This window comes from Lepus europaeus, chromosome 21 (genome assembly GCF_033115175.1).
Source record: "Lepus europaeus isolate LE1 chromosome 21, mLepTim1.pri, whole genome shotgun sequence".
In the NCBI taxonomy this organism is placed as follows: domain Eukaryota; kingdom Metazoa; phylum Chordata; class Mammalia; order Lagomorpha; family Leporidae; genus Lepus; species Lepus europaeus.
In genome coordinates this window covers 3,529,321-3,545,673 of record NC_084847.1, presented here as the reverse complement: position 1 = coordinate 3,545,673, position 16,353 = coordinate 3,529,321, and the positions used below count along the sequence as shown (strand labels likewise).

At 62.1% G+C, this 16,353-nt stretch overlaps 2 protein-coding genes across 9 annotated transcripts in view; one reads left to right on the top strand and one right to left on the bottom strand.

Annotated features, from left to right (window-relative positions):
* The first annotated feature begins 128 nt into the window (after positions 1-128).
* On the top strand, positions 129-4,969 carry UBALD1 (UBA like domain containing 1). Its single transcript, XM_062180980.1, has 3 exons — positions 129-342; positions 3,297-3,359; positions 3,956-4,969. Exons 1-3 carry the CDS (start codon positions 223-225, stop codon positions 4,304-4,306), a joined length of 534 nt encoding a protein of 177 aa, XP_062036964.1. The 5' UTR covers positions 129-222; the 3' UTR covers positions 4,307-4,969.
* A 4,489-nt stretch (positions 4,970-9,458) lies between these two features.
* The window catches only part of C21H16orf96 (chromosome 21 C16orf96 homolog), a 92,663-nt gene continuing 85,768 nt past the window's right edge, over positions 9,459-16,353 (bottom strand). For 4 of the 8 annotated variants that reach the window (XM_062180973.1, XM_062180968.1, XM_062180970.1 and 1 more), the window contains 5 exons: positions 15,626-15,788; positions 15,340-15,442; positions 11,704-11,784; positions 10,745-10,949; positions 9,459-9,636 (listed from right to left, as the gene is read on the bottom strand). In XM_062180973.1, coding sequence (XP_062036957.1) covers positions 9,621-9,636; positions 10,745-10,949; positions 11,704-11,784; positions 15,340-15,442; positions 15,626-15,788 — 568 coding nt within the window. In that variant the 3' untranslated portion in view covers positions 9,459-9,620. The remainder of the gene's footprint in view (positions 9,637-10,744; positions 10,950-11,703; positions 11,785-15,339; positions 15,443-15,625; positions 15,789-16,353) is intronic. The other 4 variants (XM_062180974.1, XM_062180975.1, XM_062180976.1 and 1 more) reach the window with 2 other exon arrangements.

Here is a 16,353-nt window from a genome sequence, read left to right as displayed (position 1 = left end):
CCCCGCGCCGCAGGGTCCCGCGGCGCCCCCGCCCGCCGCGCCCGCCCCGCCCGCGCCGCCGCGCCGCGGACTACAACTCCCGGCATGCCGCGCGGGCCGCCGCGCGAGGCGAGGCCCGGTGAGTCAGAGCCGCACAGTAAATATTTGTATTAGCCGGAGCCGGCTCGCTAATGGTGGACGCGTGAGGCGGAGGGCGGCCGGAGCGGGCAGCGCGGCGGCGCCATGTCCGTGAACATGGACGAGCTGAAGCACCAGGTCATGATCAACCAGTTCGTGCTGACGGCGGGCTGCGCGGCCGACCAGGCGAAGCAGCTGCTGCAGGCGGCCCACTGGCAGTTCGAGGTGCGGGGCGCGGGGCGCACGTGCGGCGGGGCGGCCCGGACACGCCGCCCCCCCCCGGCGGGGCCCGGGACCCCCGCCCGTTTTGTGCGGGTAACGGCCGAGGGCGCGGCCGGCCGGAAGGAGGACGCCCCGGGCCGCGGCCGAGCTGGGCCGGACGGAGGGCGGAGCCGCCGCGCTGCGGCCCGCGGGGGAAGGGGGCGGCCGCGCCGAGGTGGGGTCGCCTGGGCACGGTGGCGCGCGCCCGCCGCGGAGCGTGTGTCGTGTCGGCGCCCGTGCAGGCGGCGCGGGTGCGCGGCGCCGTGGTGTGTGTACACACGGCCCGGAGCGCGTGTGCGTGTGCCCCGCTCCGGCCCGCGAGTGCGTGCGTGCGTGCGTGCGTGGTGTGCACGGGTCGCCAGCTTTCCGGGCAGCCGGGCGGGAGACGGGGCAGCCCCCGACTGGCTCCCCCGGCCTTTGCTGGGCCGCGAGATCGTGGGGTCCACGGTTTGCGCTGCCGGGCGGCCACTCGGTCCTGTTCAAAAACCTGAGAAATGACCCCGTGGAGCAGGGCCCCGGGGTAAGCCAGAGCCCCTAGGGGAGTGGAACCGTCCCAGCCAGAGCTCAGGAGCCCCGTGGGAGCGCGAGGGAACGGGAACCAGGGGCTCAGGGCTGAGCTCCCCGGGGCAGCACGGGTGTTGGAAGGTCTCCCTCACGCCTTGCACACCGCTGACCCCAGGAGCTGCCCCTCTGGCCTCAGTTTCCACCTCTGTACCCGGGGGAGGGATCTGTGAGTCAACCTCCAGGCTGCAGTGGCCCAGGCACTGCCCCCTCCCCCCGGCAGCCCCACCCCAGGAGGCGCCCGGCTCCCCACCTCTCCTGACAACCCTAATCAGCCCTGTTTGTCTCCAGGGTTGGATGTGGCTAAACTTGCAAAACCACATTCATGGCCTTTGCTTCCAGGGCTCCCTCCCTGCCTGGGGCTGGGCAGGCAGGTGTCCCGTGTGGGGTGGGCCCTGTCTGCAAGCTGCGAGGCCTGGCCCTGGGAGCCTGCAGCCACCTGGGCACGCAGGCCGCTGTGCTGGACTGAGTCGGTGGAGGAACGCTGTCCCCAGGGGGGCAGGAGCAGCCTTCAGCCTGCAGAGCTCGGGTGGGCCTCAAGGGCGGGCACTCTGTGCCGGGGCCCGGGGAGACCCAGGTGAGGTGGTGGTGGGCCGTGGGCCCCCATCCTCACCCCCTCACCTTCCCGGCTGGCCGGCCCCCTGGCACCAGCAAGGAGTTTCTGGATCCATTCTCGGATTTGGGTGCTAATGGGGGCAGAGGTTTCTCCACGGGGAGCCTGCACGGCGGCCTTTAGCGGTCTGGGCTGGTGTGTCACCGGGCTCCTGGTTAGAGCTTGTGAAGTAGCCTGGGCTGGGTAGAGCAGCCCATTTGGGGGACACCAGGTAGGGCGGCTCCAGCGGATTTCCAGACCCTTCATTTGACTTTAAGGAGGTCTGGGAGCCAGCCTGGGTTTCTGGGTGTGTTGGGGTGGGGGAGGGGCCAGGAAGTAGCGCTGGCTTTGGGCAGTGCTGGTTGTGGGAGCAGGCCTGGGCGACCTGGATGGCTCCGGGCTGGGCCTGCGACTTGGCAAGGCCGGGAGGACCCCTCACACACTTGACCAACTCCCTCACCAAGTGCTTTCGCAAGAGCAGCCAGTTCCTTCCTTTCCCTCTCCACCCCCCAGGATGCCAAACGCCAGCACCTCTAGGGCTCCCTGAGGCTGCCCTGGAGGGCCCCACGCTGGTCGCCCAGGACCTGGGAACAGCTGAGCTGACACAGGGGCGGCTGCCTCCAGCCCACTCCCACCACCCAGTGACCCTGAGCAAGTCACTCCTGTTTCCCGCCCCAGGGTTAGTGCTGGCCCACCCTCCCGTGCTGGTGGAGACCTGCGGGCGTGGGCACCTTACCAGCATGGCCGAGTGTGGACGGAGACCATGGCGTGTCAGGTGTCCAGCGTGATACCAGCCGTCCGCAGGTGGCCCGGGGCCGACAGATTGCAGAGTCTGGTGGGTTCAGCCTGGGACTGTCCTGCTATGCCGCCACAAGGATACTCCTTCGAAACAGACCCGAACACCGAGGTGTTAGGTCGCTTCCGCAGGAGGGGAACCTGGAAGCCACCTGGTCTCCACGTGGTACAGATAGGGAAACCGAGGCTCTGACAGGGCAGGGACACTTGGTCAGCCAGACGTGGGCCTGGCCAAGAAACAGGTCTGCACCTCCCAGGCTCCTCTGACCCACAAATGAGGACACCAAAGCTCAGAAAGAATAGCTACTCCCATCATCCAGGTGGGGATGGAGCAGGCGAGCTTCAGGGCCAGCTCCATCATCCAGGTGGGGGCGGGGCAGGCGAGCCTCCTGGTCAGAGCCCGAGCTCCATCATCCAGGTGGGGGCGGAGCAGGCAAGCCTCGCGGTCAGCTCCATCATCCAGGTGGGGGCGGAGCAGGCGAGCCTCGAGGTCAGCTCCATCATCCAGGTGGGGACGGGGCAGGCGAGCCTCGAGGTCAGCTCCATCATCCAGGCGGGGACGGGGCAGGCGAGCCTCAAGGTCAGCTCCATCATCCAGGCGGGGACGGGGCAGGCGAGCCTCGCGGTCAGAGGCTCAGCTCCATCATCCAGGCGGGGACGGGGCAGGCGAGCCTCGCGGTCAGAGGCCGAGCTCCAGCTGGGCTGCTCCAGGCAGCAGTCTTTCCGGAGCCAGGGTGCAGGTGCCAGTTGTGAGGGGAGAGGGGAGGCCTTGCCAGTGGAAAGCCCCTCTCCAGCAGGTGCCAGACAGCGTTGCCAGGGTCTTAACCACCCACCTGACCTGCCTGGGGAGGGTAGTGACCAGCCACTGGTCCTTGCCCTTTCCACTTGGTGGTCCTGCCAGGGTTGCAGGAACCAGGGCAGCCACAGGCTGACAGGTCCTGGAGGGTGAGTATGGCCTTTTCTCCTGCAGACGGCCCTGAGCGCCTTTTTCCAGGAGACCAACATCCCCTACAGCCACCACCACCACCAGATGGTAAGTGGCCCTTGGTGCCCCGAGGAGTTTCCCTGTTGGGCTTCTAGTTCAGCGCAGGGAAGAGGGAGGCTGGGCCGGTGGGGGGCATCAGCAGCTCCTAGCCCAGGGAAGCTGCAGGCTGCAGGTAGAGTGTGCTGGTACACGCAGGGCGGGACCCTGCCCCAGACTGGCCAGCACCTGTGGGGACTCCAAGGGCACCTGGATTCAGCTCTGCCTGTGCCAGTGCCCCACAGGCCCTGGGAAGCACTAGCCTCTGGCGCTTGGGCTCCAGCTCTAAAAGGGGGTTGATGCTGCACCCCTGCAGCCTCCTGGAGATGCTGTGGCTGACCAGGGGGGTGGAGGGTCGCCCAGTGAAGCTCAGAGCCTCTGAGCCAGGGGTACAGTGCTAGGCCGTGTGCATCAGCCAGCCAGCCCCAACGTGAGACTGGGCTGCTCATCTTAATGCCTTTCCTGCAGAGCCCCCCGAGTGTCATCCTGAAAGGGGGGTGCAAAGGGCTACCCAGCATTGTGGCTACCTCTCCTGCTCAGAGGCAAGGAGGGCCTGGGGAGCCCTCCCCGAAAGCGGCCTTCACCCCTGCTCTCTCCTTTCTTCACAGATGTGCACTCCCGCCAACACCCCTGCCACGCCCCCCAACTTCCCCGATGCCCTCACCATGTTCTCCCGGCTCAAGGCCTCCGAGAGCTTCCACGGTGGCGGCAGCGGCAGCCCGATGGCCACGACAGCCACGTCGCCCCCGCCACACTTCCCCCATGCCGCCACCAGCAGCTTCGCGACACCCAGCTGGCCAGCCGCGGCCTCGCCCCCCGGGGGCCCACAGCACCACCAGCCGCAGCCGCCCCTGTGGACTCCGGCACCCCCTTCCCCGGCTTCAGACTGGCCACCCCTGGCCCCCCAACAAGCCGCCTCAGAACCGAGGGCCCACCCAGCCATGGAGGCGGAGAGATAAGGGAGGCCCCTCCCCCCTCCCGGAGGCCAGGACCCCTGGGGCGGGGGAGAGGACGTCTCTGCGGGCCCCCTTCACCCCTTCTCTGCGCCCCGGAGCCCTGGAGCCCTGGGGGAGCCTGGACTCCAGCCAGGCAGGGATGTGTCTTGCGCCAGCATGCACAGTTGTACGCATGGGAGTTCGCGGAAGCACAGGCGTGAGGCACCCCGCTCGCATGGACTCAATTCAGAGTGGTCTGGGTACCTGGTGGACAGAATCCAGAGGCCCCGGCCCGGCCTGGCCCGGGGTGCTGCAGGAGACCGCTCGCTGGAGACGGCGCTGGTTCCTGACCTGGAGCCCTCTCCGCATGTGTGCTCGTAGCTGTGTTTGTGTATTTATGCGACTCTTCAAAAGGCAACCTAGTTTTGGGGGCAGCTGGACTTTGCATGTTAGGTGAGCCCCTTGCCCGCAGCCCCTCTCCCTAGGGCCCTGCCTCCCCTCATCCCACCCCCTTGCCAGCCAGCATTGCTGTTCCCTGCTGAGAAAAGGACCACAGGAGACTCCAGGACTCCCCTGCCGTTCCAGCGTGTGCCTGCTGGGGCAGCCTGCATGCCTCCCCCAGAGCCCGGGGTATTGATACCCATTTCCTTCTCCCCTTTTAACAAAAGAGAGAACTCCAAACCACCACTAGGCTCTGTGGTCTTGCCTCGTGTCCTGGGCCCTGCTGCTAGCCAGCTCTGTGTGGAGGGGGCACCAGCAGAGCCCAGAGCACTGGCCACCCGGTCTCACCCGCCTCCCCACCCACTGCTCCTGCCTGTTGCTGTCTTTGCAACCACAACATGCTCTGGGGTCTTCCGCTCACTGGAAGCTTTTCCCATGAACTTAGCTTCTGGCCTGTGTTCCCAGAAGCCAGTCTCTGCCCGCCCCTCTCCTTGCTCGGACAGAGCCTGGCCTCCCAGTTAGGAGTTAGCAGGGCGGGCTGACAAGTGCTTTCTGTCTTCCAAGGCTTCACATAAGGACATTCCTGCTTGGTTTATGGCTCCAAGGTGGACACGGCCAGCCTCCCCAGGGAGGCCCAGGCCACACCACCTGCAGGCAGGTGCGTGCAAATGAGTTGCTGAGGAGAGGCAGCCCAGCGCACAGATGGTCCCAGACTTCACCTGTGCCCAGCCAGAGGTGGGCACGAAGAGGGGGTTCCTGGGGCACCTGGGGGAGAATGGGCCCTGCCCCCCTACCTAAAGGGGAGTGAGGTTGGGAAGGAGGGAGGTCAGCAGCTCTGCAGCCACCTAGCAAGGCTCAGCTTGTGGCCTCATGGACAGAGTCAGGGAGAGACAGAAAGGTCTTCCATCCACTGGTTCACCCCCCAAGTAGCTGCACCTGCCATAGCTGGGCTGATTCAGTCTCCTGTGTGGGTGCAGGGGCCCAAGCACTTGACCATCTTCCACTGCCTTCCCAGGCCATAACCAGAGCCAGATCTCAAGAGAATGTGAACCAGCATCCGTATGGGATGCCAGTGCTGCAGGTAGAGGCTTAGCTTGCTGTGCCGTGGTGCTGGCCCCAAACCTCACTGTAACCTGTGGAGGTGCCAGCCCTACACATAGCCTTTGCTTGGAGATGGGGCCTGGGCGGGGAGCAGCTGCCTCTCAGTAGGGATGGCATCACAGCACCCCCCCTCCAGCAGTGTCCTTTCCCAGGACTGGCTGTGCTGAGGCGCGCTTTGTTCCTGCCATGCCAGCTGGAGCTTGTGGAGGTGCTGGTGAAGGCCCCTGCGGCAGCTGCACGTGGTAGGAAAACGGCTTTGCAGGGACCAGTGTCCTCCACCAGGCAGACTGCCAGGGTGGCTGTGTGTCTCTGGCATGGCCGGAGCACCAGGTGTTGAAACACCCAGTAGGTGCTCAGTGGACCACCCCCTGGGTGTTCAAGTGGAGGTCTGAGGCTGGCAGCATCACTTAGAAGCTTGTCAGAGGGGCAGGACCTCACACCCAGGCCAAGTCCCTGGAATTAGAGTCAATCTCACAGGAGCCCGGTGCCAGATGCACACATCACTAAATGCTGGGGGTGAAGCTGTCTGAGCAAGCTCATCTCTGTTTCCAGAGGCCTCTTGGGCTGGGCCTGGAGGTCTCGGTGCAGCCCCACTGAGGAAGAAGAGCCCTGAGGTTCCTGGGGGCCCAGCTTCTACCCCAGCACTGCTGGTGTCATCCTTGAAGCGGGGGCATCCTGCCACAGCCCTGCACCCCAGTTACGACAGATGTCTACAGACACTGCTGGTTCCCCGGGGAAGTCACGCCGGTCCTGTCTTGTGCCTGCCACACAGCACGGCCTCCTGGGGTTGGGAAACAGCCACCTAGCGCCACCTAGCACCACCTAGCACATGCCCCTGGGCAAGAGGGCCCCCTGGGTGCTTGCTGTGCACCCAGGTGCCTGACCTGGAGACAGGGCCTGGAATCTGTCAGGAAGGGAACCCCAGGAAGGGCATGGCTGCAGCTGGGGCCTGGGAACGCCAGTGTTTCTTAGCAGGTGCAGAGACCCTGTCCTGTGGTCAAGGGAAGAGCTGAGGCTGGAGGGGAGACAGGTGGGCCTACGTAGGACTAGCACTGTGGCACAGGGTAAGCCTCCGCCTGCAGTGCCAGCATCCTATATGGGTGCTGGTTCTAGTCCTGGCTGCTCCACTTCTGACCCAGCTCCCTGTTGGTGCACCTGGGAGAGCAGTGGAGTATGGCCCAAATGGCTCTGCACTCACGTTGAGGGGGGGAGGAAGCTCCTGGCTCCAGGCCTGGACGTGTAGCCATTTGGGAAGTGAACCAATGGATGGAAGAACTCTCTCCCCAACCCCTTTCTCTCTCTCTCTCTGCCTTTCAAATAAATAGATAAACCTTAAAAAACAAAAACAAAAAACCATAAGCCCTGCAACTGAGAGAGACGTAAGGAACCTGGAGACTTCCCCAAAGTCTAGAAGCTCAGAAGTTCAAGTGGAAGCAACCAAGAAACGAAGGCGATGAGGCACTCAGGGACTCAAGTTTCAGGACAGCCTTGGTAGCCGGCCACCCCTCCCCCACTAGCCAGCATAGCTGAGCTTTGGATCAGTTCCCAAATTCCACACTCGAACATACCGTTTGCATCCATGAAGTTTAGAGGGATGTGCTTCCAGGCTGTGTTCTCCCCAGCGAGGGGACCGGCAGCACTGGGTGGGGGGCCAGAGTCCTCGCTTCTGACAAATGCCCTCAAGGCCACAGCTGGCTAAAGACAGCACAAGGCTGGGGACCAGCCCATGCCCCTCCACCACCACAGGGGCCTGTGTGCTTCCCACTCCTGCCCTGGGGCGGGGGGGGGGGGGAGTGCTCTGCGGCCCAGCAGGCGCCTGGATAGTGAGCAGCCACACAGAAGGGCTTTCTGGGGGCAGGCAGGGCTCCTCCTCCGGACGGGCTTTGAAAAGAGAAGGGCTTGTTCCCCTGCCAGTCGGCTGGGAACAGCGGAGCGTCCCCAGGTCGCCCGTGGTCCAGCCGAGGTTCTCTGGGAACACACTGCATGGCCGCAGAGAGGTGCGCCGGCCCGAGGCTGGCTGCAGGGGCGGCCTGGAAACCTCTGGGCAGACAGACGAGTCCTTTGACTCCTGTACTGGGGGAGGCCCGTGTGGGCCAAGACAGAGACCTCGTCCAGCAGGCCACTCCCGCTTCCCTGCGTTTGGGAAGCTCTCGGTCTCTTTAGCCACGGCTTGTACAGATGGAGTTCAATTGATTCTTAACACAGCTCTCTTTTTTTTTGGGGGGGGGGGGGTGCTACTTGCAGGGTTCCCAAGGCCTTGTCAGTACAGCACAAGGTTGGGGGTAGTCTGCTCTGCCTTCTGGCCCACTTCTTAGCTCCTGGGCAGTGACAAGGCTACAGGTAAAGGTGAGGGGGGTTTTCTGTAGATCCTGGTGGAGCCACGAGCAAGGGGAGGAAGGGCGTGAGAGGAAAGAGGCCACCTCTGGTGTCGTGTGGGTTTACAGGGTCTCTCGAGCCCCCCAAACCACAGAAGTCAGGGGTCTTGCCAGCCAAGGCTCCCCAAGGAGCAGCACGAAGGCCCTTCTGGTACCTCCCAGCCGTCCACCTCTGGGTGCCGGTGGTACATTTTCCCAGCGCAGATCATCTTCCTTGGAACACACGTTTGCTGCCGTCAGCTGTTTACACCTTAGGGTTACTGAGTTCATGGTCTTCGAAAGGGAGAAAATACTCAGTGACCTCTCGCTGCAGGGCGGGCTGTGGGCTGGGCCGGGCGGTGCAGGGCGGCGCACAGCGTGTCCTCCCTCATGGCACTGCCTCGCACCCAGTCCTCTGCCCCACAAGACCCACCTTGCCCTTCCCGCCTGGCCACATACCCAACTCATCACTGGTAAACCGAAGTCCTGTGTCCCAGAGCTGCCTCACTGGCACACTGGGACAGCTGGCCCCCTACTGTGCTCAGGCTGGCCTTACCTCTGTCCCAGGGCAGAGTTGTGAAGGAGGAGGCTGGGCCCGGGTCACTGTGGCTCCTGAGCATCTTCTGCTGGGATGGGGTAGGCCAGGCTCCTGGGCAGCTGCCAGAGGCCCCCAGATTGGCACAGCTCCCCTGTCCCAGCCTCCAGGGCTTGCAGGTCCCACCTTCAGGCCCAGGTTCTACCTGCAGCTCCCACACCCTCTTTGGGGGCTGAGCCCTGACGGCCTGCTGTGGGGCTAAAGTCCGCACCACCCAGAGCACCCAAGGAGGCTGTGGGAACACAGGGCCTGGCACAGCTCCTCGCTCCATGGGCTGCAGGTACCTCAGGTGTGGGAAGGTGGCTTTGAAGGGGCTGGTGGAGGGGGCCTGGCCTGGGAGCTGGAGACTCACCAGCTGCTCCCTCAGTTTACTCTGCTAGGGTCACAGCTCCCTCTCCTGCAGCCAGGGGACAGAAGTTGGGCCCCTGCACCAGGCACAGTAGCCGGCAGGTGCAGCCTCCTGGTGGTGGGGAGGTGGGGTTTGCTGCCAGGCCTCTGTTCCTGCCACTAGGGCTGCCAGGGGCATGGGGCTGCCAGAGGAGATGTGGTGGGAGGTCTGTTGTGTGCCTGATGATGGCCGAGGCCCCATGTGGTTATGGGCAGTGGGCTAAGAGGCTGACGCTGGAGTGGCGCAAGCCCCTACACCACCCGTGTGGAGACAGTGCAGCCAGCCTCCAAGGTGCGTACAACAGTCTTCTCACCCACAATTAGAAAAAACAGATTTTATTCTGGGCACAAGTTGCCAAAAAACCTCATCTGTGATGGGGGTGGGGGCTGGGCCTATGCCAGCCGTGCTCCTGAAAGCGGCCTGGACAGGCAAGTGACCTGGGCCAGGGAGAGCCCGGCCTCATTTGGACACAGACCTAGGAGAAAGGAAAGAGAAGTCAGCGCAGGGTGGTCATGGGAGGAACTGACAAGGGGCCATGGGGACAGGGCAGGCCCAGCGTCCCCAGCCTCTGAGGACTTCTGAGGCCATGGAGCCCTCCACGCCTCTCCCAGAGCCCTCAGCCTCACACCAGGTGCTCCAGACCTGTGCGGCAGAGAGCTGCAGTAGCCGCTGTGAAGGGGACAGAACCGTCTGCCAGTTGAAGGTGGAGAGGAAAAGCTAGGCAGAGCGAGGTAGCACGGAAGGGACCGGGTGCCCTGGCCAGGCTCAGGACCTCCCCTCCAAACACATGGGCAGTGAGCATAAGAGCAGTCCCTGGACATCCCATGGCACCAGTGTCCTCGTGGATTAATAAGGAAACAAACACCCACGTAACCCACACTAAAGAAAAGAGATGCACCCGGTCGATCTGGCTTCCAGTGGGAAACTGGTCTGAGAAATAAAGGTCACAGGACAAAATGCATGGTGGCAGCAGCTGTAACTGGGACTGATTCTGGTTAAATTGTTTCAGCAAAATAAGAAGTGACTGCTTTTAAAACTACTTTAGGGGCCATCATTGTAGGACAGTGGATAAAGCCGCTGCTTGCGATACCGGCATCCCATATGGGTGCTGGTTCGTGTCCTGGCTGCTCCACTTCCAATCCAGCTCCCTGCTAATGGCCTGGGAAAGTGGTGGAAGATGACCCAAGATTTTGGGCCCCTGACACCCTCCTGAGAGACCTGGAAGAAGCTCCTGGCTCCTGGCTTCAGCCTGGCCCAGCCCTGGCTGTTGTAGCCATCTGGGGAGTGAACCAGCGGATGGGAGATTCTCTCTCTCTCTCTCTGTAACTATGACTTTCAAATAAATAAGTCTTTTAAAAATAAAACCACTTAAAACTGGTTGAGGAATTAAGTTGGCTTTTCCATGAAGTGGTAGAGTAAGCATATATGCACACTGTATGTATACTGTATGTGTGTACATATTGGGTCTTCCTGGGGAAGTCTCTTATGCAGACCCTGCTCTATGTCCTGGGCCATTGCACGTTCCCAGGCCAGGCTCTGGGCCCAGGTCTCTGCTAGGGGAACCGGGACAGTGGGGGGCTCACGGATGGGCAGCTTCCCCAGCAGGCTGTGTGCTGGCTCTGGACTTGACATGCAGAGGTCGCAAGTTCCTGGTGAGTCCTGGCGCCTGCTGGGGGTCCTGCGTGGATGAAGTCAGCGGCAGCAGGGGTGGCAGGGATGGTGGCCTGGCCGGCATCACTGGGCGAGAGCCTGAAGTGGCTGAGCTGGCACCGGGGTGGGGGCCGGGGGCTGGGGAGGGCAGAAGAAATCCATGGTACATCCCGAGAACAATTGTGAGAATTGCTGGTCTGCCAGGGACCCCCCCACCAGGGAATAAAGAAGCCCAAGAGTGCTCTGACCTGGTCCCAGGCAGCCTGCACTTCTGGGGGGTGGGGGAGGAGACCCGGGCGAAATCACAACTGCCGTGGACCAGAAATGGGAGCCGAGTGGGACACAGCATCTAGGGTCTGGGCTGAGGTCCCAGCTTACCAGCTCTTCTGACCTTGGGTCGCAGCTCCCTTCTCTGAAATGGGTCAGCAGTACCTAACTCCTCTCGTGGCCCCAGTGAGGCAAGAAGGGAGAGCTCTGAAACTGTCACGTGCCCCCAGCTGCCCAGAACGTGGCCATTCAAATCCAGGTTGCTCAGCTCATGAGCTCAGCGACCCAGCCTGGTTCAAGAGACCCCAGCCAAGAGGCCCAGGGCAGGAGCAGGCTGCCTGGTCCCACCTCCTGTAGACACCTGGGGACCAACGCCTGGCCTGGGGCCATGAAGCTCCCCTGAAGGGTAAAGGAGGAAGCCTGGGCAGCTGCAGGCCCCCTGGACCCACTTCCCTGGGCAGATACAGGGGCCGAGGCCCCTCAAGGGTCTCCCTGCATCTAGTACAGGTGGGCAGGTGCCTGCTGGGCTGCAGCAGAGCCCCTGAGAAGTGGAGGTGGTGGCAGGAGAGACCAGAGGACACACCAGAATCCCAGGTAGCTCAGGGAGGTAGGGGCAAGTACTCACAGGGGTGGACGGCACCAAATAGGGCACTGGAGCGCACTCGGTCATGCAGGTTCCGAGGCGGGGGGCCCGGAACTTTCATGGCTTAGTAAAGAAGAAAACAGGAAGAGACAGGGAACGGGTGAAGGCCCTACCAGGGTCCTGCCCTGTGGGCCCTGCATGGGGACCAGCCTAATCCAGGCCCATCACCCCCATTCCTCACGGGACAATGTTCCTCCTTATGGCCCCCCAGCCTTCCAAGCTTAAGGCAATAAAAGAAGTTCTTAACAGTAATTCCAGTGGCTGCACTCTGGTACAGTGGGTTAAACCACTGCCTGCAGCACTGGCATCCCATATATTGGAGTCCCGGCTGCTCCATTTCCGATCCAGCTCCCTGCTGATGTACCTGGGAGAGCAGCAGTAGATGGCCCAAGAGCTTGGCCCCCTGCTGCCCACATGAGGGACCCAGACAAAGCCCCTGGCTCCTGGCTTCAGCCTGTCTCACCCCAGGCTCATGTGGCCATGTGACCAGCAGATAAAAGACCTCTCTCTTTCTGTCTTTCCCTCTGTCTCAAATACATTTATTTGAAAGGCAGAATCACAAAGAGACAAGGGGAGACAGAAAGAGGTCTTCCAGGTCTCCCATGTGACTGCAGGGGCCCAAGCACTTGGGCCTTCTTCTACTGTTTTCCCAGGCCATAAGCAGGGAGCTGGATTGCAAATGGAGCAGCCGGGACTCGAATCTGCACCCATTTGGGATGTGGGCATTGCAGGAAGCAGCTTTACCCAATATGTCACAATACCAGCTCCTAAATAAATCTTGAATTAAAAAAAACATAGTCATTCCAGGCCAGAGAGAAGAGTGACATCGTAGCAGGTGCAGAGGCACAGGTGAGAGGCTGGCAGGACTATTTAGGGCTCGGCTGTCTGGCAGGTCTTTAGCCATTCCACATAGCCCCCCGCCCCCATATCTGTTTTTTGAGGTGAAATTCATGTAACATACAATTAGACTGCACAATTCACGGCCCTAGCACCTCACAACGTTGAACACCACTGCCTCTATCCAACTCCAGTACATGTTCATGGCCCTAGGAGGAGCCCCGCCCCCCTGAGGCTACCACTGTCCACCAGCCCATCTCCCACCCCAGCCCCCAGATTTGCCTCCTCTGGACACTTCACAGAAATGGACTCAACATGCAGCTTTGGGGCCTGGCTCCATCTGAGACTTTTGAACCTGAACTTCCCTTCTCCCTTCCAGCAAGCCGAGACACAGAGCACGACAGTGGCCACCACGTAATCCCGGAATCCTGGGAACACCTTTCTATACAGGGCAAGCGGAGCTACTGAAATGGGCGGAGCATCCCAGCTGATGCCGGTGGGTCCTCCGGGGGTCAGAGTCTGAGAAGCTGTGGCGAGGGCCGCGCAGCTCACTGCACGTGGGAATGGGGCTGCCACAAGGAGCGGGCGCGCGGGCAGTCAGACACGCCCACACCCTGCCTTCAGCCCTGACCCCTGGGGCCATCGATGGTGGTGCTGGAGCCCTGTTATGGCAGCCACAGCTAAGTCACTCAGGGGTCCAGGGGGAGCGGCCTGTCCTGAGGTGTGTTTTTGGATATTTCCCTCAGAGCCGGGGACGGTGGGGCTCGGCAGCTGGCCAGAGCCTCCTTTCTCCCCCTGCCCCTCTGGCCCGCTGGAGGATTCTCTGTGGCCACCTCCTCCTGCCTGCGTCCCATCTGACTTGGCCTTTCTTCCACTGGACGGCCTGCTGACTGCCAGCCCTCAGGGAAGGAGGGGGGATGGGAGCTCACTTCCCACCAGGGGTAGCCCAGCTGCCGCGCTGGCACCCGGAGGCCAGGCGAAGACTGGAAGCACGGCGGGCACAGTAGCTGGCTTGAGGTCGAGTTCCTGAGTCTGTTTGGAATTAGGGTGCCTTATGGGTACATGAGCTGTATTGGCAAGCCGATGGAAAGATCTGGCAACAGACAGGTTTCCCACTGATTCCAATACTAGCTGGACTCGGTCGCACCCAGCAAGATGGAACAGTTGAGGCTATCATGACTCAAGTTCTCGTTTGCTCCATGTTCTTGGGAATCCACGAATGACCTGGGTGAGCCCCTGCATCGAAGCTGCCAGCAGGGGAGGTTGGAGGGCGAGTGGGGAGGGGGCAGGTGTGTAAGGTGATAGACTCCATTGGCTCTGGCCCCGAGAGTGCCCTCCCAGCCAGGAGACCTCACCTGCCCACTGTGAACCGCCGCTGCAGGGTGAGGGGACAGGGCAGGGCCCGGCACAAAGTTAGGGCTCATTAAACATTAGCCAGTGTTGTTGTCATCCTGCCTGGTGATCCCTGAAGCCCAGCTGAGCCTCTCCTCTGCCCCCAGATCCAGCCAAGGTCTGGGCAGGAGGAGTCACTTCCTGCCTGGGAGGATGCAGGGTTTCAGGAAACACAGCAGGGGCCTGGAGTGGGCTGAATGGGACTCGCCCAGAGAACACATCTCTCAGAACCTGGCTGTGGCCTCCTTCACAGGCAGGATCTTTACAGGTGTAACTGATAATCCTGAGACGAGATTCTCCTCGGTCAGGCTGAGCCCTAAATCCAAGGACCAGTGTCCTTTGAGAGACAGAGGAGACGGCGCGTGGAGGAGGCAGCCGGCTGGGGACAGAGGCTGGAGCAGCACGGCCACAAGCCCAGAACACCAGCAGCCGGCAGGGGCAAGGACTCTTCCAGAGACGCCGGTGGGAGCACAGCCCTGCCGACACACTGATTAGAGACTCACAGCCCCAGACATGAGACAGAAGCAACTTCTCACTACCCAGGCTGATGGTCTGGAGTGACAGCCAGCACAGGTGCGTCCTCTGTCCAGCACAGCTAATGAGCAGGCTCCTCTGCCTTCTTACCAGGCCAGCCTGGCATTTCCAGAGGCTGGAGCCCCACCCTCTGGCCACCTCGGACTCCAGAGGGCTCCCAAATGGGACAGTGTGCAGCTCCTACCCAGCGGCAAACCACGACATTCCTCTTTCCAGACAGGAAAGAACTCAAGGGCCATGCAGAGAAGGTTTCCCTTTGCGTACTGGGAACCCAGGAGAGGAAGCCAGCTAGAGCTGGGACCCCAAAACTGGAGCAACCAACAAGGATGGCAGGGTCTCCTGCTGGCCCAACCGTCACCTCTAACATTAGGACACAGGCCTCCAGTCTGGCCTGTCCACGTCTCCTCACTCCTACCCCAGCCAGGCCCTGCACTCCTAGCAGACCTGTGCTTGGCTTCTGCTCACCACAAGCCTTTGCACCTGCTGCGCCCTCTACTTGGCTCACTCTCCTCCCACCTCACCCCTTCATCCCCCAAACTTCTTTTCCTTCTCCAAAGGCTTCAGGGAGCTCCTCACCCCTCCTCTAACACAGCACCCCTTGTACAGCTCTCCTGTCACCAACCAGGCCCCGGCCCCAGGCCCGCATCCTGAATGCCAGGCTAGGCCGGCTGTCGTCCCTGTTTATCCTGTGGGAAGGATGAGCCTTGCCTGGCAGGTGTTTGCTTACAGCCGGCACTCTCCCCTCCGGCACCTCTTTGGCACCTCGTCCGAGGCAGCGCCTGCCCTTGAAATCCCCCTGTGCCTTATGGAACAGCACCCCAGTGCAGGCGCCCAGAAGGGTCCAACACCCCTCACCTGTCAGCTCCTTCTCCACGGTGGCTGTGGCCCGAGCCCCACTCTGGTTGCTCATCCGGCCTCTGTAGAGGATCCCGTCCACTCCCAAGATGTCCACCTCAGCCTGTTGGATGGCCGAGACCCCCAGTCAGTGAACCCTTCCTGCCCCACCTCCTCTCCAGTGCACAGAAAAGTGCAGAAGACAGGGTGTGGTCTCCCCGGGACCCTCTGCCCGGGTCCTGGTCCCACAATTGGGGCTGGGGCATGTGGACAATTCACCCTCCAGGGAGGAGCACCCGCTACTCACAGAGTCATAGTCCACTAGTTGGGGGTCCCCATAAGGGTAGACGGTGGATAGGTCACATGACTGGAGCCTGCTGGTGGTATCATTTTGGGGGCCGTCGCCCCAGTCCTGCTTGGAGCCCAGGGGGTCCAGACCCTCTTCCTGGAGCTGCAGTTGCTGCTGTTCCCTGCGGCAGGGCAGTGGGTCAGTGGCCACCCAGGGACTCCACAATCCCACAGAGCCCCCGACAGGCCTGGCCAGTATGGAGGCAAGACTGACATTTCTTCCAGCTTGGGTGTAGGTGGCACAGCCAACAGGCCTGGGATGTGGTGGGTGGACACACACACACCACCAATGGGGCAGACAAATGAAGCCAAGAGTCTCTGCCTGGAGTCAGGCGAGGGAGGGAGGGGGTCGCACAGGCTTGGGCCCCGGCCCCCCACTTTGGCTGCTGTCAGACTGTTCCCCGCCTGGCCACAGCTCACACAGGGCTCACTGCTGGAAGGACCACTGGAGCCGTGGGATGTCACGGCCTTTGCCCACCACTGGGAAAGGGGCAGATGGACGCAGTGCGTGAGGCGTGGTGATATTTAAATAACTTTCACACATGGGATCACCTCGCTGCTTGTGGCCTGTGGCCTGTCAGCTCTGCTCTCTCTGTGCCTGCCTGTCACCACCACTGTGTCTTGGGCCTCTCCTTTGCACAGGGAGTCTGGCTCCTGGCACTGGTGGGTCTCTGCCCCAACAGTGAT